The sequence below is a fragment of the Cucurbita moschata genome, unplaced genomic scaffold, assembly GCF_002738365.1.
Source record: "Cucurbita moschata cultivar Rifu unplaced genomic scaffold, Cmos_1.0 Cmo_Scf00003, whole genome shotgun sequence".
Taxonomy (NCBI): Eukaryota; Viridiplantae; Streptophyta; class Magnoliopsida; order Cucurbitales; family Cucurbitaceae; genus Cucurbita; species Cucurbita moschata.
The window spans coordinates 6,391,385-6,417,264 of NW_019268519.1; the positions used below are offsets into that span (position 1 = coordinate 6,391,385).

At 34.4% G+C, this 25,880-nt stretch overlaps 3 protein-coding genes across 9 annotated transcripts; 1 reads left to right on the forward strand and 2 right to left on the reverse strand.

The window, feature by feature from the left end:
* Positions 1-3,511: 3,511 nt before the first annotated feature.
* Positions 3,512-10,969, reverse strand: LOC111433582 (organ-specific protein S2-like). Of its 3 annotated transcripts, XM_023070667.1 has the most exons (3): positions 10,893-10,969; positions 10,384-10,720; positions 3,512-4,122 (listed from the first exon to the last, which is right to left on the reverse strand). In XM_023070667.1, the coding sequence occupies exons 1-3, from the start codon at positions 10,938-10,940 to the stop codon at positions 3,695-3,697; spliced, it is 813 nt and encodes a 270-aa protein (XP_022926435.1). In that variant the 5' UTR covers positions 10,941-10,969; the 3' UTR covers positions 3,512-3,694. The 3 variants fall into 3 exon arrangements, with proteins under 3 accessions (XP_022926435.1, XP_022926444.1, XP_022926428.1); XM_023070676.1 differs by lacking the exons at positions 10,384-10,720; positions 10,893-10,969 and adding an exon at positions 4,498-4,576 and having other exon boundaries at positions 3,527-4,351; XM_023070660.1 differs by lacking the exon at positions 3,512-4,122 and having other exon boundaries at positions 9,756-10,720.
* A 6,953-nt stretch (positions 10,970-17,922) lies between these two features.
* On the forward strand, positions 17,923-19,922 carry LOC111434097 (BURP domain protein USPL1-like). 2 transcript variants are annotated; one of them, XM_023071400.1, is made up of 2 exons: positions 17,923-18,041; positions 18,876-19,922. In XM_023071400.1, the coding sequence occupies exons 1-2, from the start codon at positions 17,982-17,984 to the stop codon at positions 19,749-19,751; spliced, it is 936 nt and encodes a 311-aa protein (XP_022927168.1). In that variant the 5' UTR covers positions 17,923-17,981; the 3' UTR covers positions 19,752-19,922. The 2 variants fall into 2 exon arrangements, with proteins under 2 accessions (XP_022927168.1, XP_022927177.1); XM_023071409.1 differs by lacking the exon at positions 17,923-18,041 and adding an exon at positions 18,049-18,203.
* A 1,212-nt stretch (positions 19,923-21,134) lies between these two features.
* LOC111432168 (EKC/KEOPS complex subunit bud32) lies at positions 21,135-24,618 on the reverse strand. 4 transcript variants are annotated; one of them, XM_023069018.1, is made up of 8 exons: positions 24,442-24,618; positions 24,106-24,217; positions 23,733-23,846; positions 23,358-23,636; positions 23,133-23,246; positions 21,510-21,582; positions 21,345-21,419; positions 21,135-21,269 (listed from the first exon to the last, which is right to left on the reverse strand). In XM_023069018.1, exons 2-7 carry the CDS (start codon positions 24,166-24,168, stop codon positions 21,382-21,384), a joined length of 681 nt encoding a protein of 226 aa, XP_022924786.1. In that variant the 5' UTR covers positions 24,169-24,217; positions 24,442-24,618; the 3' UTR covers positions 21,135-21,269; positions 21,345-21,381. The 4 variants fall into 4 exon arrangements, with proteins under 4 accessions (XP_022924786.1, XP_022924777.1, XP_022924768.1 ...); XM_023069009.1 differs by having other exon boundaries at positions 21,166-21,285; positions 21,335-21,419; XM_023069000.1 differs by having other exon boundaries at positions 21,166-21,419.
* Positions 24,619-25,880: the final 1,262 nt, after the last annotated feature.

A 25,880-nucleotide genomic window follows, 5' to 3' on the forward strand; every position in this document is an offset into this window, starting at 1 on the left:
CTTTGTATGAACTGAGAACATGCGATTCGCCGTCATTTGTGTGTTCATTATCAGGCCCCTTTGTTGATGATAAATTCTGCAGGGTTCTTCTTTAATTAAGATCACCAAGTGCTTCTCCTGTAGTTGCCCTATGCTTAGCAAATTGTTGGTGAGATTGAGGACATAGTAGACATTTGTCGCGGTTGGCGTGATACCTTTAACTTCGAATCTGACACTGCCTCTTCCTTCAACTGCCAATTTTGAGCTATTTCCCAACCTGATAGTGTGTTTCAAACTTTTGTCAAGCTCAACGAACCATGTTTTGTCCCCTGTCATATGATTTGAGCACCCGGAATCGAGAAACCAAATGTCTTCTCTTTCAACTTTACTTTTCTTTGTGTACGCCATCAATAACAGTTCTTCCTCCTCGTAAAATTCAGCATAATTGATAGCTTCTTTTTCTAAGCCCGGACATTTAAATTGGTAATGTCTTTGCTTTCCACATCGAAAGCAGTTGATGGCGACCGGTTCACAAAAGATCTACCTCTTCCCCGTCCTCTAGAGTAACCTCTTCCTCTCTGAAATGTCCCTCTGCCTCTTCCTTGTCCATACTTGGTACATTCTCCACCTGCAAAACTTGCTCTTCACTCTTCTTATCAATCACCTTTTGTTCATGTACAAGTAAAGATGCCTGTAATTCATCGACGGTCAATTGGTCAATGTCCTTGGATTTTTCATTGAACATACTACGAAGTTGAATTTATCTTTGAGACTTCGAAGTATTTTCTCAACAATTTTGACATCCGGCATATCCTCTCCGCAATTCCTCATGTCACTGTAGACATAACTCTTTTAAAATACTGAGAAACACCTTCTCCTGCTTTCATCTCTAAAGTTTCGAATGTTCTGCGAAGTTGTTGTAGTTGGGCTCGCTTCACTCTAGCATTTCCTTGATACTTGAGTTTTATGAATCCCACAATTGCTTGGTAGTATCTTTTTGAATGATGGATTTAAGAATACTCTTATGAATGGATTGAAAGAGATAATTCTTTATTTTGAGAACTTTAAGCCTTGTTTCATCGATTGCCTTTTGTTGGGCTGCGCTTAGTGCTTCGTTTTCTTTTGGTTCCTCGAAACCAGATTGAATAGCACTCCAATATTCCTTGGAACGCAAGAGATTTTCCATGACCAAATTTCAATGCTCGTAGTCTCCATCGAATTTAGGAACACATGGTGTAGCAAAGCTTCCTAACTTGCCATTTGTTCAGTGTTTTTCCTCTCAAACACTCAATTTGTATATTTCTTCTTTCACGTCTTTACTGACTCTGATACCAAATAAAAGGAACTAATTATCTTTATTGAAGGATAACTACGGCTTTTATAAAGCTTTACAAAGTAGATTCAAAAAACAAATCAACTCCTACAAATTACCTATTTAAAAACACATGGAAAACTACGGCCTTAATCCTTTGCAGACCAACAGAAACTCCAACACCTAAGTCATTGGATGAGTTATTGGAGAAGGAATGCAAGTCCATTTTTATAATTAATTGACACTAAAGTCAAAGTATTTACTAATCACGCGATGCTTAAGTATTTGATTATGAAGGATGCCAAATCTCGACTAATTAGATGATTAAGTATTTGCTACAAGAGTTCGATATAGAGGTGAATGATCGTAAAGGCATAGAAAATCATATGTTGCATTTCAATAATGCAAGTGTAACCAATGTGTCAAGCTGCCAAACAAGTTACTAAATTGGCTAACTCTAAGACCAACCTATCTTGTGTTTGATCGGTATGACAACCCTAGAGAGGGATGAATAAGGTTTCAAGGATAAAAATATTTAAGCGTGATTATGAAACTTTTTACAAATAAGTAGAAGATGATAATTACTCGAACAAAATAGTTAAGTCAAAAACAATAATCAACTAGAACATACCATAAATCACAATTGAAATTAAATAGGAAATAGTTAGAAAACATTACACCAGTAGTTTTACAGTCAGTAGTTCGATCAAACTCGACCTACTCTACTCCCCAAGCGTCTTTTGGAAATTTGAAAAAAGAACTTTTTAGACTCTTTCCACGGATCAGAGCCTAACCACTACACCGCTCTTTTTACGAGTCCAAGAGAAAACTCAATCTATGGCGCATGATCAAACTGATACAAGTATTTGAATCTGGTAGGAACACACCACAACCCTATAAAAGAGTAGATTTGCAATTTGGAGCACTCATAACTATTTTCTTATAATACAAAAGAAAATCTCTCTCAAGAATAAGATGATAAAAATAAAATTGAAGCTCAGAGAATGGAAGCTTTAGAAAATTGAAGATGAACAAATGGAAGTTATGAAAAATGTGGGGAGTACATGGATTTAAATAGAGAAAAAAAAGTGGCAAATAACATTGACATTGTATTAAAAGAGAAATGGAGGGTGGAGATTAAAAGTAAATAATAAGAGATTTTTCTAATTTTTTTTTTATTATTTTATAAAAATATAATAATATAATATAAAAATAATAAAGATCTATTCAAAATTTATTATAAATATAATAATAATAAAGAGTAATGTGAGTCATGTTAAATTAAAATTTCAAACTTTATTATAAATATAATAATATATTAATAATAAAAATGATGTGAGTAACTATAAAAAATTTTAAAATATAATAATATAATAATGTAATATAGTAATAATAAAAATCGATGTGTGTAACGGTTAGATTCAAATTTATATTTTGTATAAACAATTTTATTTAGAAATATAATAATAAAAAAAACTCTACTCTTGGTTACTTTTCCAAAATTAGTTGTCCAACATTTTGATTTAGCTGGCACGTCATCAGGTCGGGTATGTTGTCTCGACTGTAATTTCTTTGTTTTAGTTTTGATTTGAGTGATTGAAAAGTCGTTGAAAATTGTCATTCCCAACCTTATATTGTTGACAATTCAAAATACTAAAAATTGTTAATAATTAAAAAATAGGTTCGATATCATCAAAAACATCCATCAATTGATTAAAATTAATTAAAATGAGATTAAGGGCCAAAAAAACCAACATTTTGCACTATTAAGAGCCCAAAAAGTGTAGAAATAGGGAGATTGTTAGTACCACGGGAGGAGTTTTCAGCTAGCACTCAATAGTAGACACATATAGGGTTTTAGAGAGACTGAGGTTATCTATAGAGAGTGACGACTTGTCCATACATGTTAAACTCACCTTTGAACCCACGATAGATGAGAGCACCTCGACTTATATGCACGAAGCGTAATGATTAGATGGACCTTAAAGAGAAGGAATGAGAGATTAAATGCACCTAGAACCCCGAAGAAAATCTGATGGGTGACTTACACCCCTGACATAGAAGTGAGTTGAGTACATGAACTCAAGAGTCATGAAATTGGCTAACTCTCGAACGCTGATAGAACACGTAGCCTTAGAAAACACTTAATAGAAGAAGGTTTGACGAGAGATTATAGGTAGGTTGGTTACTGAGTAATTTTACCCTCAGTCTTACAATATCTTAAATCGAAATAGATCATTCTTAAACATAAGTTATTTATTTATTTTACAAATCACACCACGTTCATCACAAACGTAAATTACAAACCACAAGTAGTTGGATCATAGCTTAAGGTTTCTTAAAGGCTCCATTGTTTTCTTGTATCATAATCTTTCCACACCCACGGTCGTTATTGACATAACACTAGGCTCGTGTGATCTGTATGTCATCGTCATCGTGGTGACAATCAGCAGAAGAAGCTTTTGAGTTGAGATTGTGAGGATAAACTGTAGTACTTGGTTGTGGCTTTATGTCGTTGGTATAAAGTTCATCCTTGTTCTCACTTGGGTAAGACGAGACGTTTGGTCGTGGTTCAATATCTTTAGCGAAAAGCTTAGCTTTCTCATTATCGGAGTAGAACGATACACTTAGTCGTGGTTCAATATCTTTAACAAAAAGCTTGGCTTTTCCATCATTTGGGTAGAACGATACACTTGGTCGTGGTTGAATATCTTCGTCAAAAAGTATAGTTTTGACATGCTCATTTGGATAAAACGTTAAACCAGGTCGTGGCTCAATATCTTTATCAAAAAGTATGACTTTGACATTCTCATTCGGGTAAAACGTTGCACCTGGTCGTGGCTCAATGTCTTTAGAAAATGATTTCTTTTCAGCATCGTTCAGATAAAATGAAACACTTGGCCTCGGTTCTATATCCTTGACAAAAAGTTTTTCATTTAGGAGCGGTTTATCTTCAATGCTATCTTCTTTCACTTTAGTTGCTTCTGGTAATGCCTCATCTTCAATCACATTACTCCAATGTTCTCCCGGTTCATGCCTTGATTGTATGTTATCAACTAGCTAAACAATTACCATAATAAGAAAGAACCAAAAAAAGAGAACAATACCCTTTAATAAATTATAATAAGGAATTTCTCATAAACATACGAACAAATTATAAGTTAAAAAACGTTGCAAAAAAAAAAAAAAAAAAAGGAATTTCATACCAAAAGAAGCAAAATGAGAGTGATTGGACTCATCTTCATATCTTTTCAGCTCTTTCCTTTTTCTTACGTATTGCCTCAAAACCCATATTTATTTATAGAAGCAATCAAATCACTTTTATTTTCTTTTTGGAATAAAAAAACTGTAAAATTATTTTAATTCCTATAATTTTCTTTACTTTGTGTGTTTCTCAAAATGTCTCGTACCAATGGAATTAGTATTCCTCACTTATAAACCCACGATCATTTCTTAAATTAGGCGATGTGGGACTATACCTCCCCTCGAACAAAATACGCCTCCCATTAATCGAGGCTCAGCTCCTTATTTTTTTGGAGTTCTTTGTTCGACATTTGAGGATTTACCAATCTATTGGCACGACTAAGTTTAGAGGATGACTCTGATACCATGTTAGACGAACACGACTCTCCACAATGATATGATATTGTTCACTTTAAGCACAAGCTTTCATGGCTTTGCTTTGGGCTTCCCCAAAAAACCGAGTAGGAATCGAGTTAGTATTTCTCACTTCAAATTATAATAATTCTATAAATTAGCTGACAGACTATCATCATCCAACCGTTATTATTTTTGATAAATTTTACTTCAACAACCATTTTTTTTAAGTGGCAGAGTATTATTGAAAATTTTGAAAGTTTGAATATTTACGTTACAAAATTTAGATATTTTTTTTATTATTTAGCAAAAAAAATAATAAAAAAATTAAAAAAATAAATAAAAATCTTAAAAAGATTTTTTTAAATTGTTATTATTATTATTTATTATATTTTGTTCTAAAAATTGAGAGCAATGTGATCCTAAAAGCTTTAGTTTACCCCATAAAAGGTGATTATGAGGAAAATTTGACTTGGTTCTCGAAACCCAATTTGGTAATCTTGAATTGTAAAATATTTCATTATATATTTTTTAAATAACAAAATTAAAAATTAAAAATTAAATAACAAAGTTGCCTTTAAAAAAAAAAAGGCAACGTCTTATAAACTAGAAGCGAGTAGGCAATAACAATGAGTTTGATAGCATATAACCAACATAGAAATAATTGACAACTGGTTTACATACCTCTAGTACATTTTGGGCCATTTTAACCCTTACAGTTAACACAAGTCATACAACAATAAAAATAAAAATCTATCTAACATAAAACAAGTAAAAAGAGTTTAGAATGGAAATGCAGTCATAAACAACATGTCCTAAACAAGTATGATCAGGACATTTGACATGAGGCCACATATACACCTTAAATATCCTAAAAGAAGAATGACCCTACTCGTAATATTTGAATAATAAAAAGACAATATTTTTTGGTGGATCTTGTCTGCTAAATAATCCAATAAACTCGTGGAGAGCATATGAATTCATTTGCAAATAATTGAAGCAATGAAAGACATTAATTTTTTTTTTATCATAAAATAAAGATAAGATATGATCAACTACTCCCAAGTTGAAAAGGGTTTCTATAAACTCCAACAAACATTGATTCTGTAAATCTACTTTATGTTTACTGTTTACTGTTATGTGAATCGAGAATATGATGTACCAAAAAATCTACGGTTCCTAACGGAATAGGTAACAAAGCAATTTTGCCGCCTACTGCCACTAAATCACCATCTCCAAGTCAAATCGGTGCTTGTTGTTGCACCGGGGGTCGTTATACTAGGTGCTAAAGCATGAGTGTTTTGTATCCATTGAGCAAAGATGGGTTGTAATTGTATAGCGGTATCGGAAAACATATCTTGGAGACGCCCGATTAGGAAACCCCTATTAAACCAAATAAAAGAGCAAATTATTTCTTCCGCAAAATTTGGGAGGCTAAGTTATAGAAAATACCTCTAAATAATGAGTCTCGTTTTAAAAATACCTTTGAGTTTTAATTTTTTATTTATAAAATACTCTGGTAGTTCGATTTTCTAAAACCCTAAAATGATTTAGATTCGCATCATTTAAAACAAAGAATAAAAAACATGTGGGAAAAGAGTCCAACTTTATATTAATTTTCTTCTCAAAATCAAACAATATAACATTTTATTCAGCTCGATTCTTCGAAACCACAAAAATCCTTAGTTAGAACGAGATTCCAACTCAGTACCTTTTTAGATTTTAAAAAGAGTTGCTCTTTGGAGAGCACATTACGATGAAAGTTGTAAGCTGTGTTTGGGGGGGGGGGGAGTTATTGTCTATCGTTGGCCTCTATGGTAGAATTAGTCGGGGGCCTGAGAGGCGGTGGTTTACCCTGTGGCAGATGTCAGCGGTTCGAGTCCGCTTATCTCCATTCCGATTCGACAGTTCAATCTATGATTTATTATTCATGGACGTTGACCCAATTTTTTAACTTTTGAAACTAAGACTATGACTAAAAAGACAATATAATAACAAACAAATGAAGGCAAAAGTTGGTAAAATTTTTTGAGCAATTTAAAGGCATACAACACCATAGTGGAAATCTAAAACCCAAAACGGAAATCATACCAGACAGGTGCTCTTCAAGTTATTTACAAACGGGAATGAGAGGTGGATACAAATGACAACGCACAAATTATAAATTAAATTTACAGCCTGGGTCGGCACCCCTCTATGATAGCATAGCTCTCGAACACTCACTACCTTGATTGGTACTTGAAGAAAAAGAAGGAGAAAATGGCGAGTATAAAAATATTCAGTATGCAACTTACTTGCAGGTTCTCATCCCATCCAATTCATAGTATGTCACGTCTCGATCTTCAAGTTTTCGAGAAATTGGGCAAAGTGAAAACTATTAAAATAAAAGTAAAATATATCAAACAATTAAAATATGAAAAATATGATAAAATGTCGCGCCAATTAGAAGACAACAAAGTGTTTTGGTGCAAGATACAAAAATACTATAGATGACAACCTTAAAAGAAATACAAATTAACTAACACATCGGGTCAACACCTTTAGCTAACAGCGCATCTCCCGAGCATCTCCCCACCTCAACGGTATCCGAAAAAGAAAAGGGGAAAGAGGTGAGTATAAAAAATTTCCAGTAAACAACTACTTGTAGGCTCTTATCGCAACCAAATCCTAGTAGGTTTCAACAGGATTCTCTCTGAACTTTAGAAAGCTCTCTCCTATCCTTGCAATCTAAGCTTCTTTGTAGGTCTCAAAATTCCAATTTATTCATCATAAGCCATCTACCTGTGGTCCCTAGTCCCCTTTCAAGATTGGTTTATGGCGTGAACTCCCGTTAAGTTGATGTCATGAGAGACTATAAGTAGGCTCATTGGGTTTATTTTTATACTCAATCCTTTCCACATTTGTTTTTTAGGTGATTAATGTTCATGTACGCACGATGCTTTCTCCAAAAATCCCAATGACAGTTCTTAGCATAAAATTCAAATCAAGAAACAATGAAACGAAGGTTGAACGGGCAGAAAACAACTCACCACACACTTTCCCCATATGTGATTTGAGGGAGTCACAGGCACATACTCAAGCGTGACTTGCTCACACATAGACCCATGGTATAAACACACCATGTCCTCGGTTAGAGTCTTGACTGAAGTAAGATATGATTTTTCTTCCAGGCACCTTCCAAGGGTGTGCTAGAGCCAATTTCAAAGTAAGGACATGTCTCGATTCTTATCATTTTTGGTGCTGAAACGAAAATCAACTTTTCAAGAGTTTTCTCTCGAATTCCTTCACAACATTCTTTTAAATTGATCTCTTAATGCTATCTATACAAAAATGGTGTTCTAAAATTTACAATCCATATCTTCGATTTGAGCTCGGTTCTTATCAAATCCAAATTTTGATGTAAGTTTATAAACATAAAATTTTGATATACAAGTGTTTGATGACTTAAATTCAAATAAAAAGGACTAAAATCCAATAACATTTTGTTTTCAAATTTTGGTAAGAAGCGCAGACCCCAATAATTTAAGTTTATTTGGTACCTAAAAGGGGAATGATAAGATTCCTAATATTTGAATAATAAAAAGGTGATATTTTGGGAGATCTTGTTTGCCAATTAATTAATTCATTCAATTTTTTTTAATATAAAATAAAAAAGATGATAATGTAACCGCTCAAGCCCATCACTAGCGAATATTGTTCATTTTGGTCCGTTACATATCGCCGCCAGGCTCATGGTTTTAAACCAGATAATATCTTGATGTATTGGTCGAAGTAGGCTAGACTCTTTCCATAGTAGAGGCCCACCGCTAGCAGATATTGTCCTCTTTAGGCTCTCCCTTTCCGGCTTCCCCTCAATAGTATGATATTGTTAGATGAACACGGCTCTCCATAATAGTATGATATTGTCCACTTTGAGCATAAGCTCTCATAGTTTTGTTTTGTGCTTCCCAAAAAGGTCTCATACCAATGGAGATAGTATTCTTTGATTATAAACGCATGACCATTCTCTAAATTAGTCGACGTGGGACTTTCATCCCACCTATCTTAAATTTTGATAATACTTTTCATATGTGGACTATATTTTAATTTAAAACAATATAATTTGTATTGTTAAACTAGAGTGACCTAATGGACTCTATTATTGCCACCCAAAAAAGATAGGGAACTCAAGGACCTATTAAGTGGTCAGGTCGACAAAATTATTTTTCTTATTTTGAATTATAATTATGTGCATTTTCTAAGTTTTTAAGTTCTTCTCTATAGAAACTAAGATTCAGATTACTTTGTTAACCGAATATCTCAAGACAAAGAAGAACACTTGTTTGAGGTTCGAATCACTCCACAAACAAAATTGATCATGTTAAGTTTGAATGATTCTATATGCAACCTAAACTACATCCCATTGCAAAGAAAATTAGCTATTGGCTAAAGAAAAGCACAAATGCTCATTTTACTACATTTTTCAAGTCTATTTTACAAAAATAACAGTACATGACTTTGTATAGCCTTCAAATAAAACTCTTGACCTTATATGAGACATTCTAAGAGTTTGTAACTTTCGTACTTCATGACCATAATTAACCGCTCTGTATATCTTATGATTATAATTAGCACTATATAAATGTAATTTTAAAGTAAATAGGAAGTCTTAAAATATATTAATGAAATACATTAACTCTAAATTATCATCTATTATAAATTTATAGCTATCTAATAATAAATGAAGTCTCATCCAAAGTATTTTGAAGCTTTTAATGGTAGAAATGAAACTTGATTTTTTTAAATGGGACGTTAGATTGAGATGTCTTAGTTCATATCAAAAGTAAAATAAATCATTTGATTGGTAAAGGAGAGTTCAAACGGTTCATTCCATCATTCTTGAACACAAAATATTTATTTATTTCACAAATCACACTACATTCAACACAAAAAGTAAATTACAAACCACGAGTAGTTGGATCATAGCTTAAGGTTTCTTCAAAGCTCCATCATTTTTATTGTCATCATAAACTTCCTTCTCCCATGGTTGTTATTGACATGACGTTAAGCTCGTGGGAGCTGTATGTCAGATTCGTCGTGACAATCAGTAGAGGAAACTTTTGGGTTGTGATCGTGAGGATACGCTGTGGTACTTGGGTAAGATGAGATGCTTGGTCGTGGCTCAATATCTTTGTCAAAAAGTATAGTCTTGACATTGTCATTTGGGTAAAAAGAGGCACTTGGTCGTAGCTCAATATCTTTGTCAAAAAGTATAGTCTTGACATTGTCTTTAGGGTAAAAAGTGGCACTTGGTCGTGGCTCAATATCTTTGTCAAAAAGCATGGTTTTGACATTGTCATTTGGGTAAAATGTGACACTTGGTCGTGGCTCGATATCTTTGTCAAAAACTAAGGTTTTGACATTGTCATTTGGGTAAAATGTGGCACTTGGTCGTGGCTCGATATCTTTGTCAAAAACTAAGGTTTTAACATTGTCATTTGGGTAAAATGTGGCACTTGGTCGTGGCTCAATATCTTTGTCAAAAAGCATGGTTTTGACATTTTCATTTGGGTAAAATGTGGCACTTGGGCGTGGCTCAATATCTTTGTCAAAAAGTATGACATTGACATTTTCATTTGGGTAAAATGTGGCACTTGGTCGTGGCTCAATGTCTTTAAAAAATGATTTCTTTTCCGCCTCTTTTGGATAAAAGGTAGCACTTGGTCTTGGTTCTATATCCTTAACAAACCGTTTTTCATTTTCAGGTTGCTTGCCTTCAATGCTATCCTCTTTCCCTTCCACATTGCTCAAGCGTTTTCCTGGTTCATGTCTTGACTCTATGTTGTTGACGAACTAATGACCATATAACAAGAAAAAAAAAAGATTATTACACTTTATTAGATTCGGGTTACATAGTTTATTTTCAAAACTTTAGAAAAATTCTCGTAAGTTAAAGAACGAAGTCTTAAAAGACTCGAATAAAAAATAAAAATTCTAAGTTAGAAAATGATGCAAAAATTCATACCATAAGAAGCAAAATGAGAGTGATTCCAAAGATTTCACCCATCTTCATATCTTTCACAACTCTAAGCTCTTTGCTTTTCTTGCATATTGCATCAAAACCCATGTTTATTTATAGATACATTTTCAAAAAGTAATCAAATGATTTTTCTTTCTTTTGGAATAAAAACAAATCACTTTTCTTTTCCATTTGGAATTTAAAAATATATTGTGGTTTGGTAGGAATGATGTCACCAATTTTTGTTCGTTGTTCAATAAGATACCAAACTGGATGATTGATTCATTCCATACTAGAAATAATTGTAGAAAATTCTTTGGTAACATGGATTCCTATTTCTTAATACTATTCTACGATCAAGACTGTAACAATCCTATTTTTCCTAATAAAACAAAGACGCCACTACATGTATGATGTTCCTAATATGTGAAAAAGTTTGCAAAAACATTTCATAAGAGTTATGTTATAAAAAAAACATAGCGGAAAAATAGGTAACGTCTTGATCTAACTTAAGAGCTACTTAACTTCCATGATCTTCTCAGCGATGTCGTCATCTGTACATGGGTGCCTAACCTTTACCTCTAAAAAAAAAGTAGCACTTGGATTAAGTATTAAAAAAATACTCATTAAGTAGCCCCCACTATTGTGGTTAAGACATGCAAACACATGTAATCATATGGGGACCTATCATTTCATCATCATCGTGGCCTTGGTCTCACTTTCCAATCCAGACCGGTTTGGATGTGCAATACTTCTCTATACATGGCTCCCACACACATACATAGACCCTGAGGCAGACTCGTATATGCAACCCTTCAACTAGCATACACTCACGGTATTAAAATGTCATAGAGGGAAAGGAGCGCACATGATATTATGGTGTACATAACAGTGTAATGTACACGTCTATACTAATCATAACGAACAAGTATCCCAATGCACGTAACATACAAAATGCATGAAGTTCTCATGGCTTTCAATCATGACATATACATATAATGCAAGTCGTACCTCTATTGTTTCATAATATAACTTCTGTGAATAATATATGTGGCTTAACATTATTTCATAAACCTAAAGGGAACGTGCTAACATAGTGTGCATAACATAACATGTAGAGGTATCATGCATCGTATATCATTAAATCCATAACAAAATACATAACATAACACAAACATCCCAAGGTATAACATAATATAACTTATATCATTGCATAATATAATATAATACATGTCAAACGGTCACAAAGTATAGCGTGTGGAGTCACAAAGCACGCACCATTCATACTTCATATAATTCATCCAACCAAACCAATAGTAAAGTCACTTACCTCATTGGCCTAACCGAAGTCACAGCACTCCCTTAACTTAAAAATGCTACTTGAAATCTAATTCTACCTAAGTCTCACCTCCTAATTTAGAACTTACTTTGGAAATTGGCTCATTTAATTTACATAAAATAATATAATCTTTGTTCCAAATAATTTAAAATAACTAAAAAGTAGTCATATTAATCTTAAACGCTTTTGAAAGTGTTAAAGACGCCTCATGAAGAGTAAAAAATGGTAGGAAAGAGTTCGAGCATATCAGATCTAAGCCGGATCAACTGCAAAGTCGAAGTCGTCGTAAAATGCATTCTCTAACTGACTTCAAACCGTCTAAGTGGGATGAAAGGAAACAATTGTTGTGACTCAATAAGCCAATTGACCTCTTTATATTGACTAAATTCCGTGAAACCATTTCATAGAAATCCAATTACACTGTTATTTTCTAAAACGAATCTGTTAGGGAGAGGTTTCTACACACTTGTAAGAAATATTTTGTTCCCGTCTCCAATGGAGGTAAGATCTCACACTCATTCAGATATGATCTCGCTTGATTCATATACTCCTCTTTTACTCAAACGTAAATATTCTAAATCTTGATTTAAATCTTAGAAATTTATATTATTTGACACGTCACCTCCCATGTTTTTTATTTAAAAGAAACCAATTATACTCACAATAATTCAACTAACATTTAATATAATTTTAAAATATGAATTTCCACTCCCACATAAAAAAAACATTAAATTTCCAAGATTCTAACATATGACACCAACGTTGTTTTTTAATTTAAAATTCAAACTTATCACTAACTTGGAGAATAGTTGGAGTCCGTTAGCTAATTAAGGAGAGGATCAGGAATATACAAGTAAGAGACATTATCATCATTAATTCGAGGCTTTTTAGAAAACTAAAAGTAAAGCCACAAGCACTAAACTTAAAGTGGACAATATCATATGAATATGAAAGTTCGTTGTTTCTACCATCTCTACTCGTTTGGTGAATGACGAGTCCTTGAAGAAATAATGTAATCTTAAAACAATAAAAAACAATTTATAAACAAAAAAAACTCAAAAGATTTTAATTATTTTTAATTAAAGCAAAGTTTATTATTTTTAATTAAAACAAAGTTTATGTAGTACCTAAAAGAAATATTTGAATGATAAAAAGGCAATATTTTGTGGTGGATATTGTCTGCTAAATAATCCGATTCGCAGAACTTTAAGAAAAATATGACTTTTTATTATAAAATAAAACAGATGATATGATCACCTGCTCCAACGTTGATAAACGTTCCACAAACTCCAACATTCATAGATTGTGTAAATCTAGTTTATTGATTATTTATTTGTAATAACGTAATGTTTTGAAAAAAAAAAAGAAGAAAAAAAACGTCGGTAGGATGGCCTCCACTGTAAAAGGGAGGTCCCTCACTTCATTTTAGCACCCCACTTGAACAGTTCGAAACTAGTCGGAGAACACACTTTCTAATGGCTCAAGGGTGGCATTTTGGCTGATCTGGCTTGAGTCTGATGCGCTCGGACCCTTTCCTCCTAGTTTTAACTCGTTGGAAGCGTTTAAAATTAGTACGGTTACCTTTTAGTTAGTTTAAATTATTAGGGGGGTCAATTTCCATATTAGAATTCTAATTTATTATCTTAAACTCCTTATGCATGATTAAATTTCAGAGAGCAGCGTTAAGCTAGGATCATCAAGGGGTCGTAGTAGCTTTGACCTAGGTCAACCAAGTAAATGACCTTACTATCGGTTTAGTTAAAAGTTGATGTTGTATGATGATACGTGCCCCGTAAATTCTACACGTGTCATATGTTGGACGTGTGTGAAATAATTATGAAACGAAATGACTATGATGTGTTGTGTAAATGTTATGTTATGATATGTGAATGATATGATAATTGTTATGATACGATGCATTTGATGATATATTTAAGATATGATACGAGAAGGATAAGATATATGTTATGAAATGATATGACTATGATATGTTAGGATATATGTTATGACATGATATGTTTGATGATACGACATATATGGTGATCTGCTTTATGACATGATACATGCATGGTATGACATGATATGCTTATGATATGACACATGTGACATGTTAAGATATATGGTATGAATGACATGCAACAAGATGTTTTTGGCATGAGATACAACCCCGATACACGTATGGAAGATATGACAAAAATGTTATGATATGAAGGAAGATGCTAGCGAGGTTGTAGTACATGATAATGTGAGGACCTCATACATTATTGTGTGTTCAAGCATCGGGGGATACCCCTTCTCCTTTTACGATAGTGCAGAGCATACATTACGAGGCAGAGAAACGATCATTATGTTTACCATAATGCTGTCATGACGGCCGCTATTCCTAACGGGTGTCCGGCATCAACAACTACTAGAGAATGCTCGCCCGACCAGAAAGAGGCCCAAGAGGTGTGCAAACCAACTGTGGGTCCATACTCACACATGTGGACCATGTACTACTTTTATTTTAGGTAAAGGCAGGTCATCCCTATACGGTTGACAACGACATTGCAACTCAAGACCATGATACATGCATAGGTTACATTTATTTTCTTAGACTTAAGTTAGAATCGGATGATTTTAATTTAAATGTTTATTTATTTCATTTAGTATCCTGTTGTGTCATTTTAAGGATGTTTTCGGACACATAAGTCCATAACAATGTTTTAAGATGAAGTTATGTTTATGAAGAAGTTCAAACGTTTATTTTCGAAAAGAAATGATCACATTATGTTGACAGTAACGACTCTTGATAAGTAGAAATCTAGGGTCATAACATTATTAAAGATGATTAAGTAGAAATCTAAGGTTTTCATTGGTACAAAGTCTTTTAGAAAAACAAAAAACAAAGTCACGAGAACTTATCATTAACTATTTATTTATTCATTTAGCAAAAGACGACCCAGAAACATTAAAATTAATTACTACCTTAAAAGAAGAATGACAAGACTCATAATATTTGAATAATAAAAAGACAATAATACTCATTTGCAAATAATTGAAGCAAGAAATTGATAGATCTTTAAGAAAAACATGGATTTATGATAAGATAAGATAAGATATGATTAACTTCTACAACGTTAATAAAGGTTTGTGAAAACTCCAAGAAACATTGATCGTGTAAATCTACTTTATCGATAATTTATAGCTTATGAATAGTACTAAGTTATCTAGCTTGTTGTGGATGAACATAGACAAAATATTTATGGTCATTTTGTTATAATTTTTGAATTAATTGGTTAAATTATAGAAAATACTTTCAAATTTTGATCGAAAAATCGAAGATTTGAAGCTTTCTCAAAAGTTTAGATAACTATTAAACCTAGGACCGAACTTCCTAAAATCTAAAGATAAGCTCGTGGTAACTTATTAGGACAAGGATGCGATGAGAGCCGACAAGTAAATTACTTACTAAGTAAGTTTATAATCACAAGGTTCTACTTTTCTTTTTCAAGTCATCATTAATGGCTAGTCGAGATGGGGAAGCGTTTGGTAGTTGTGCAGTCACAAAATAGGATCGTCTCAGGGCATCAATCTCACATTAAATCATGATCTATATGCTGATTATGTATGGACTGCAATAGCAGGATATGTAAGTTTCTAATTCTACACTATGTTATGATCATAGTATCGATTTTTGTTCAACTACTGTGTCTCTTCACGTCATCAAGTTACTATGATGGGACGAAAAGAGAGTCGCCAAATAACTTACTATGACCTAATTTTCAAGTTCGAGTTTCGACATGAATTGACACAAAGTTATTATAAAAATACGATAAATTTTTTTGCTTATGAAAACAACTCTACAAGGAGACACGAGAATATAAACATATATACATACATACAAAATCGAGTGACAAAGTATAAAAGATAAGACCATGATAAAATCTAGACTATCTCTATGGTCAACCTACTCTAGACCACTCGAGACCTCGACCAACTATTAGTTATTACTTGAAAACGAGTAAACAACTAGAGTGAGAATAAGAAATAGTTGGTAAGTAGTATATTTATTGGCTCTTGACCATATCCACTAGTCTAGTTAAGTTAAGGTACCACATTTCTTAACTTGATTTTTTTTTTTTTCATTCATATTCATAAGTTCATGAAAGATTCATTTTCGCCATGTATGCTCAGTTCTTAAACCATCTATGCCTAAACACAGGTCCTATTTACTCCTACGGTTTACGGAGTATGAGTCCGATATGGAGGCTCATGTCCATTTATATGCCTCAAATACCGTCATGAATCAAGTCTTGTCCTATGTGGTCCCTCACCCTACTCAAGGTGGGTTTACAAAGCAAGAGCCTTATCTAGAAGCCTACGTCCATTTTCGCACTCGATACTCCGTCATGAATCTTAAATTTGAGACACTTCTCTAACTAGACCAATCTAGGTCACATGATCACTACAAAATTGTGAAGCTACCCATTGGATCAGTAGAATTATATGTGACATCTCACAAATTAAGGCAAGACAACTGACCTATCTAAGTGAGAAATATTGAGATCATGATTAACCAAGAGGTAGGGAGATATAGGGTGACTTTGTGCATGGCTAAGGTGCCATGTTATATAGGTTTGACTTGGTACGAGATATAGGCTTGACTTGAAACCGTTAGAGTGTTAGAGTGTCATGCAGTTGGTGAGGAACTGTTAGAGTGTTTGAGTGTCATAGCTATGTACAAGAAATCGTTGGCTATAAACAAGGTACAAGATATAGGCTTGACTTGGTTCATCTCGTGAGGTCGTACATAGCTAATAGGGTGTCATGTTAGGTTCGTATGTTAAGATATTCGATCAACAGGGTAATTTGTTATGTTAGAATCTCAAACAAGTGTTCTTATGTTAAGATATTCGATCAACAGGGTAATTTGAATCTTAGTTTTTCAAGTGATTCCTTATCAAAATAGAAATAAATAAAAGAATTTAAGAAGATTCGAGAATGCAAAAATATTTTATCCTAACATTTCTTGTCCCTTCATAGCAAACCTCATCATTCACTTAGGATATCCTTGCCTTCACCAACAAAAGAAAAAGGTTTTAAAAACTACAAGTATTTAAAAAACATCTAGTAAATGATTTTACAGTTGGATTCAGGATATGCAAATGCATGCAACATGACTGAGACTACCTTTTATCTGATGGAATTTAAAATCTTTCAACTTCAAGTGTTATCTTTCTTCTAAATGTGTACCAGTTTCATACACGTCAATGTACGCTATTTAGAGTTGTGTATCTCTTTCACGCACTTCAAATATACCTCCATCACTTTCACGTGCATCAAGCCCTCTAGATATTCATCACTCTCATATCTTATCAGAGGTATATTATTTTCATGTACATCCATGATGGAAGAATAAGCTTTTTCTTCCCATAATTCTTTCAACTACTCTTGTCCATAACCATTTCAATAAAATATAGATAAATTTAATTATAATATTGTTTAAAATGTGGAAAATCCAATTATATGTTCATAACATTATTTAAAAAAGATGAAGATATTATCCACAAATAATGACACTATATCTAAAAAGCAGATTCTTTGAAGATATGATTCCCATAAATTATCATTCATCAGCAATTTGGAAGCATTATACTCAGATCCAACGTACCATAAATGACAATAACAGGATCAACTACTTCCACTATAAGAAGTTTATTCCACATCCCATTTTATGCACCGAGTAGAGGTTGAAGATAGCTCAAGGGAAAAAGATGGGTGGCACCACAATGACTTCTTGCTTCCTCTTGCTACCTCTTCTATTGCTTGTTATGGTGAAGTTTCACAAAGGAAAAAACAAGCTACTAATTCAAAATTTTGTGTTGTAACTTGTTCATGTGAGAATCTCGGGTCATGGGTCTCGTAGGGTTTTGGTCGAGTTGATGAGATGAGGCGTTGAGTTGACTTTCAAGGAAGATACTTGTTGTGTCGACGTGGTGCTATGCTCAACACTCTTTGATCATTGAGTAGTAATACTAATTGTGTAACAGCTCAAGCCCACCGCTAGTCGATATTGTCTGCTTTGAGTTTTTCCTTTTGAGTCTTTCAAGGTTTTTAAAACGCGTCTGCTAGTGAGAGGTTTTCACACCCTTATAAAGGGTGTTTCGTTCTCCTCCCCAATCGATGTGAGATCTCACAATCTACCTCCTTCCGGTCCAGCGTCCTCACTGACACTCGTTTCCTTCTCCAATAGATGTGGGACTCCCCCCCCAATCCACCCCTTTGGGGCTCAGCCTCCTCGCTGGCACATCGCCCGGTGTCTGGATCTGATACCATGTGAGATCCCATATCGGTTGGGGAGGAGAAGAAACATTCTTTATAAGGGTTTGGAAACCTCTTCCTAGTATACGCGTTTTAAAGCCTTGAGAGAAAGCCCAAAAAGGACAATATCTGCAAGCGGTGGATTTGAGCGGTTACAAATTAGGTTGAACATAGAACTTATCTCATTCCCCACAAAGGCACTAAATGTTTGTGTCATCTTCCTTGCATGTCAACCTGACACTATAACTTGACTACGAATCTACCTGAACATAACTCAATGCTATCTAACATCGTATGAGACTCATTATATCTTTGAAGTTCCTAATTACTTGTTGCATATTTTGCAGTTTGGTGAAGCAAGGCAAACCTTTAGTGAAATTGAAGAGAAGAACAAGCAAATTGAGTTGAATGATCATATAGAAGCAACATTTAAACCAAAACCCATCATAAAAATGGTGACCAAAATGGCTAATGATCACAATTCCCATGATACTCATTCATCTTCATCTCATATGGATCACATAAACCCTTTACTCATAGTTTTCTTCACCATAAATGACCTAAAACAAGGCAAAAAACTCCCAATTTACTTCCCTAAAAGAGACCCATCAAAATCCCCACCATTATTACCCAAAGAACAAGCTGATCCAATCCCTTTCTCCCTCAAAAAACTCCCTCAAATCCTCTCCTATTTCTCCTACCCTTCAAACTCCCCTCAAGCCCAAGCCGTTAAAGAAACCCTTGAACAATGTGAACTCAAACCCATCAAAGGAGAGACCAAATTTTGCGCCACTTCCATGGAATCAATGGTCAATTTTGTAAGAACAGCCTTTGGCCCAAAAACCCATTATGAAGTTCTTACCACTTCACATCTCACAAAATCCAATGTCCATTTACAAAACTACACGTTCATTGAAGCCCCTAAGGAAATTGCAGCGCCTAGGCTCGTGGCTTGCCATACGATGCCATATGCATATGCGGTTTATTACTGCCATTACCAAGAAGGTGACAATAATGTGTTGAAGATTCAATTGGAAGGTGAAAATGGAGATAGAGTTGAGGCTTTGGCCATTTGCCATATGGATACTTCGCAATGGAGCCCTAGCCATCCGTCGTTTCAAGTGCTCAAAATCCAACCCGGGACTATCCCTGTTTGCCATTTCTTCCCGGCTGATGATTTTGTGTGGATTCCGGTGCCTACTTCAAACTTTGAATTATATTAAGTGATGAAAATTGGGAATAGTTTGTTGAACTCAAATGAAAAAAAATAAAAAAAAGTTTGATTGTACGTGTTCAATTAGTGGTTGAAGTATGTATTAGTGTGTTTATACGTAGATGAGTAAGTTTGAATTTCGTATCTTCAACTATGCAATGTAATAAAAGTTTAAACTCCGTTATATCTTAGTTTAAACATCTTTTTAGTGTTTGAACTTATTTATTATTTTTTGTTGAAGCTGTAGCCGTTAGAACAATCGACCTAATTTATTCTATCATGTGAGAAATGTGTCAAGCATGTTAAATTGTCTAGTTGTTGCAATTGATTATACCCGACATACGGTTTATGATTATGAGCTTCCTTATGCATATGTTATCAAGATATTGTGTGTGGGAGCGGCTAGAGGGTGACCAACTAACCTCTAGGAGTAAACTTATCTAGTTAAAGGAAAGGGTCCACATGGATATCATAATAGTTACTTGAGGCATAGGTCCCTGCCCCTTATGTTTATGAGCCAGATACAATGTAGGGACTATTAAAAAGTTAACCTCTGATAATGAATTATTTAGATTGGCAGGGTCTGCATTTGTATCGTGGTAGTTGGTAGCTATGGGGTCATACCGTCCATGCATATGATATGTGTGTCATTTTATCAAGATACTATCTGTGGGGACTCTTATGAGATCACAACTATCTTCTAGAAAAGAACTTGTCTAGTTAAAGGTAAGGGTCTACATTCATATCACACGAGGTTATTCTCCTAACTGCTAGAAAGTCATCTACTAATTTCAAACACGAACTTTATTTTTTTACAAGGTTCTAATATCTAGAGGTGCATCAGCTACAATGTATTATCTCATCAGTTGCAAAGAATAGTAAAGAACACTCCTAGACTAGCTTAACCAAAAGTAAAACCTCCACGAGTGTTCTAATATCTAGAAGTGCATAAGCTACAATGTATTATCTCTTCAGTTGCAAAGAATAGTAAAGAACACTCCTAGACTAACTCAACCAAAAGTAAAACACTCCTAGACTAGCTCAACCAAAAGTAAAACCTCCACGTCTAAGATAAGCTCAAACGAGCTCATGGGATATTAGGAGACCATAGCATATAATCTATGAAAGTTTATAGTCTAAGACACACGGTAAATGATTTCGTAACATGATTTATGAATGATTATAGCCCAATTGGAATAGGTAAATTATCATCATCAACTTTTATTTTGATGCTTTTATGGAATCTCTTTTTCTTCTGATTTTTTTCTTCTTTTTTCTTGATTTTAGCAGCATTCTTTATGTATGAAATCAGGGGGTACTTTAGGCATTTTATTCAATAGAAACACATTTGGCCATTTAACAATTAAAAGAGACTTGGCTGCGAGTCAGAATCTGTAAAAGTCGAACTTACAGGAATAGTCTCATAAGTGCAAAAACCTCACCACATCTAATTATAAATCTCCAAAACAACAAAAACAAATCGTCTGATTCACTTAAATATATAGCTTTTATGGTCAAAGACACTTCACTATAACTAAATACAAGACTTTGGAGGTTTTTTCCTGAAGAATTGCAATTACATAAACATTGTTCAAGAAGTTCAATGAGTCTACTACAAAGGGTCACTAAAAAGAGAGATGTTAACCAACCATGGTGCGTTTTCGGCCTCGCTGACGCACTGTAAAATCAAAGTGAAAAGCAAGAGAAGTAAACTAAGAAATCATAGGGAATAAAACAGACAATGAATGATAAAAGACGGGATCACTACCTTGAGCTAATTTGTTCGAGGTTGACGACCACTGTTTCGAAGTCTTCCTGTATGAAGCAAGAATTTGCTCCATCTATAAAATATGTAAGAACCATCAATGTATATCAATTTGGGTATCAATTCAGCCCAGTTTGTCAGCAAGTAGTCATACGATTGCATGAAAATCACTAAAACAAAAAACCAACAAGAGGGCCAACTAAATGATAGCCTAAAAAAAGAGCCACAAACCTAAGCCTGACATGTAATAACAAAAGACTTCGGAGACCGATGCCTCAAGTGAGGCATCAAACCTAGCAAGGGACTATACCTCCTCCCAGACCACTTTTCCACAGGTTTTATTGTTTCCCTCAAGCCATCCCATAACACTGCATAAACACTAGCACTCTAGAGGAACGGCCATATGCCTGAGGGGAGGGTGAAAGAAAACCCTCTTCAACGTATGGCAACAGTCCCGGTTACGGGCTAAACTACCCCCCATCGGCCTCCAAAAACCGGCCCCAAATTGAGCAAGCAAACTAACAGAAGAAAATTGTGGGTTGTTTATTGTAATACAGCATTAGTAAACTGCAGCCCTCACGACTGAGTTAGACTAAGAAAGGGAACCACATTTTATAACTACGCTACGAATTCTACACTGAGATAACAGTAGAGTTGCAAGAGGGAAGATTAGAAACATACACTTAACAGAACGAGAGAAAATTGTTAATTTATTTTGGTCATTTAGCAGAATATGAATATGTCAGCTTGCAGGAGAGAATCCTGGGAGGAATCTCAATATCCCTCTTTTTGCATAGTTCTAGGATTAGAGAAATAAGAGGAATGGGCACAGAGGGCATGATATAATAGTAAAATTGCATGGAGGATGGTGTAAAATATGGCTAGCAGAAGGCCGGAAGTCTGTTAACTTCTTTTTGTCATTCAGCAGATAACATCGCGCATGAGAGAAGCAAGGGGTCTTGATTTATAGTTACATCTTTTGGGTACTTCCTATCTAGATAGATGTAGCAAGATGTAGCAGCCCAAACCCACCGCTAGCCAATGTTGTTTTTTTTTTTGTTTTCCTTTTCAGGCTTCCTCTCAAAGTTTTTAAAACGTGTCTGCTAAGGAGAGGTTTTCACACCCTTATAAAGAATGTTTCGTTCTCCTCTCCAATCGATGTGGGATCTCACAATCCACCCACCCCCCTTCGAGGCCCAACGTCCTCGTTGGCACTCGTTCCCTTTCTACAATCGATGTGGGACCTCCCAATCCACCCCCTCCTAGCGTCTTTGCTGGCACACCGCCTCGTGTCCACTCCCTTTAGGGCTCAACCTCTTCGCTAGCACATGACCCAGTTTCTAGCTCTAATACCATTTGTAATAGCCCAAGCCCACCGCTAGCAAATATTGTCCTCTTTAGACTTTTCCTTTTGGGCTTCCCCTCAAAGTTTTTTAAAATGCATCTGCTAGGGAGAAGTTTCCATACCCTTAAAAAGAATACTTCGTTCTCCTCCCCAACTGAGGTGAGATCTCCCAATAGAACTCTAATCGTCATCTCCTCCTATCAATCACTAATCTCTAATTGGGAAGGACAAAAAAAAAAGAAAAACTTACAGCAAACCAAGTGCAAGGGAAACCAACTTACCACATTGCCACATGAAGAATGCATCGATAGCAGTGCTCGTTCCAACACATATAGATCAACTGCTTTATCTTCAGGAATAGTTGAAGTAAAGCTCAGACCAAAATCAATAAGGACCTGAGAAAAGACAATTGCTCTTACGACAGAGATCAATTTATTACAAATCTTAGCACGACAAACTAAAATTTTGTCACATTGTAAATTATTATAACCAAAGATTCAACTCACAAGTTCATTGGTACTACTCCTGACCAACATGTTAGACGTCGTCAAATCACCATGAATTAAACCACCATCATGCAACTTCCCAATTGCAACGCCGATCTGCATTGCAATGTCCTTCAACTGTTTCGAACCATCACCACTTGACCCAATTTCAAGTAATATATCTTTCACAGAACGACCTTCCACGTACTCAAATGTCAGGGTATATAGTATCGGGTCAACGGCATACAACACTGGAGTAGAAACCGCGAGTCGCCTAGCTTTGGTCATGCACCTTGCTTCCTATATCATTTAGTTCCAGTCAAACATATGCAAGACAATCTTTTCGCTAGTTACTTCTTCAACTACAAAAAGGCGTTTCATTAGAAGAAAACAAACTGCATTCAATCGCTTGAGTGTGAGTTTGGAATCCAGAGATGGATGTCTATATTTCTTTGAGAATCGTTCCTTAACAATCGATCGCCTTCCTACGAAAGTAGACTCAAACACTCTCTGCAAGGTAAAAACAAAAAACAATATAACAAAAGACCTGTGTACTTAATACCTAAAATTCGTAAGATGAGTTTGGTATAACTTTTGGAACAATGAAAAACATTTTTCAAATTCTTCACTATGTTTGCTTACAAAGAGAAAATTAATTCTGAAAGTTCTAAAAAACTTAGTTAGTACTTCTTCCAAAAATGTTGTTTATAGAATAATCTCCCTTTTCCAAAGAACATCCCAGATTAATGGACTAGAGATTCAGACTTACAGCTTCAGCTCCTTGCTTAATTAAAACGAGTGAGCCATCATAACTATCCGTCTTTGTCTCCATAACTACAGTAGGCAGCAGCAGGATGTGTTGAATAACAAAATAGAAGTTCCTGGAAGAAACTTCCAAGTTATTAATTCTACAACCAGAGCCCTAAACATGAATCCCATAGTGTGAACATATAAACCTACTAATAAACTCAACAAATTTGCAAGCAAAAAATGAATTAGCCAGTAGTTCATACACTTGGAAAATTGGAATCAAGAGAAGGCAAGAACAAGCAGAGTACAGAAGAATCCCATAAACGAAATTATGATATACGTTAGAGAAACTCACCCGACTTAACTCTTAGAATCGATATGAAATCAAACAGAAAATGAAAGAAATACAACTGCAAATGGAAAAAGGAGCCGAACGAAGCCGCAAGTCCTCGTTGTCGCTGGTAGTGGTGGTTTAAAGAGGAAGTTTTTGTAAAGATTAGAACCCAAAATTCTATTAGTCCCCAATTCGAAATTCTATTTTAGCCAACAACCCTAATGGAACTCAAAAAGCCAAAATTAATAAATAAATAAATTATATATATATATATATTATTTAGTGCATGAAATTCTGTCTATATTTAGTCTTTTTATTTGTAATAATCTTTAAAAATAGTTTTTTTTATTAAATTAATTAAAAAAAACCTTTAAAACTTAAAAAAAAAATTAATAATACAAAAAGTTTTAAAAAATATGCTTATTGTTAGTACCACGGTCACAGTCGGTCACTTAACAATAAAAAATTTATAATTTAAAATACATTCAAACATGCTAAAAATAATTTGCAAGAAAAAAATCATGATCGAGATATCTTTCTAAATAATTTAAAAACATACAATTTAACTAAATAGTTTCGGAATAAGGTAATTAAAGATGACGACATCGTTCCAAAATTTCCTGGTTCTCATAGACTAGGAATGTTCTAACAAAACGTTAAATAATAAAACCAGTGCATAAGCGTTTTAAATAGTAAATTAAAACATAAGACTTTGAGTTGTTACATGACGGTCCTTTCCACCCTACTCGCCACTCTCGCCTTGCCCTCATCTAAAAACATATCTTAAAATAGGGTGAGTATTAAAATGTTTAGTGTGGTTAGGGTCATATATGTAAAGTATCATATACTTAATCAATCAAAATCAAGGGACATTGATGGTTGATTACTCGTACTAGTATGTAATCTACTTTCCTAAAATTGTTTTCAACAATCAGTCCTCAGTGACCAATAGTGATTGGTTACTCGATACACACAGTGTGTAACTCTTACCACGAAAATAATTTTCAACAATCACCCATGTGACCAATAATAGCTAGCTACCCGTGCAGCGTGTAACCCTTACCACATTTATTTCATTCAAAAATCATAACATGCACATATGCGGTCCAAAACCAATTATTTCCATGATCAATAAGCATGACAACATACAACAACATTCATATAACAACCCATATAATGGCATACACATCCAATCGTATTTTAGGAAACAAAACAGTTTAGTTTCAATACGAAAGTCCCTTACCTCAAATGCTTTCCTTAATCACTACTAGAAAGATTGGTTCAACTCTGACTCAGATCGAACCTACATTAACAGATCTACAAATCAATCTAAACGGTACAAGGCATAACAATACCAAAAAAAATTTGGGCTTTATTACTCATTGCCCTCTAATAGAATACATGGTCTCAATTCCTACTTTTCCAACACAGATCGTTGTTGGTGCTTTGACTTCTCACCT

Bases quoted from the DNA above. Each gene is read 5' to 3' on its own strand.
- LOC111433582 (XM_023070660.1), bottom strand. From the start codon at position 10,940: ATGAAGATGGGTGAAATCTTTGGAATCACTCTCATTTTGCTTCTTATG. The intron at 10,721-10,892 runs GTATGAATTTTT...TATGGTCATTAG, and splicing joins CTCTCATTTTGCTTCTTATG to TTCGTCAACAACATAGAGTC.
- LOC111434097 (XM_023071400.1), top strand. From the start codon at position 17,982: ATGGGTGGCACCACAATGACTTCTTGCTTCCTCTTGCTACCTCTTCTA. The intron at 18,042-18,875 runs GTGAAGTTTCAC...CATATTTTGCAG, and splicing joins CTCTTCTATTGCTTGTTATG to TTTGGTGAAGCAAGGCAAAC.
- LOC111432168 (XM_023069018.1), bottom strand. From the start codon at position 24,168: ATGGAGACAAAGACGGATAGTTATGATGGCTCACTCGTTTTAATTAAG. The intron at 23,637-23,732 runs GTTTGTTTTCTT...TAAATGATATAG, and splicing joins CACTCAAGCGATTGAATGCA to GAAGCAAGGTGCATGACCAA. The intron at 21,583-23,132 runs GTAAGTTGGTTT...CATATTTTATAG, and splicing joins ATTCTTCATGTGGCAATGTG to ATGGAGCAAATTCTTGCTTC.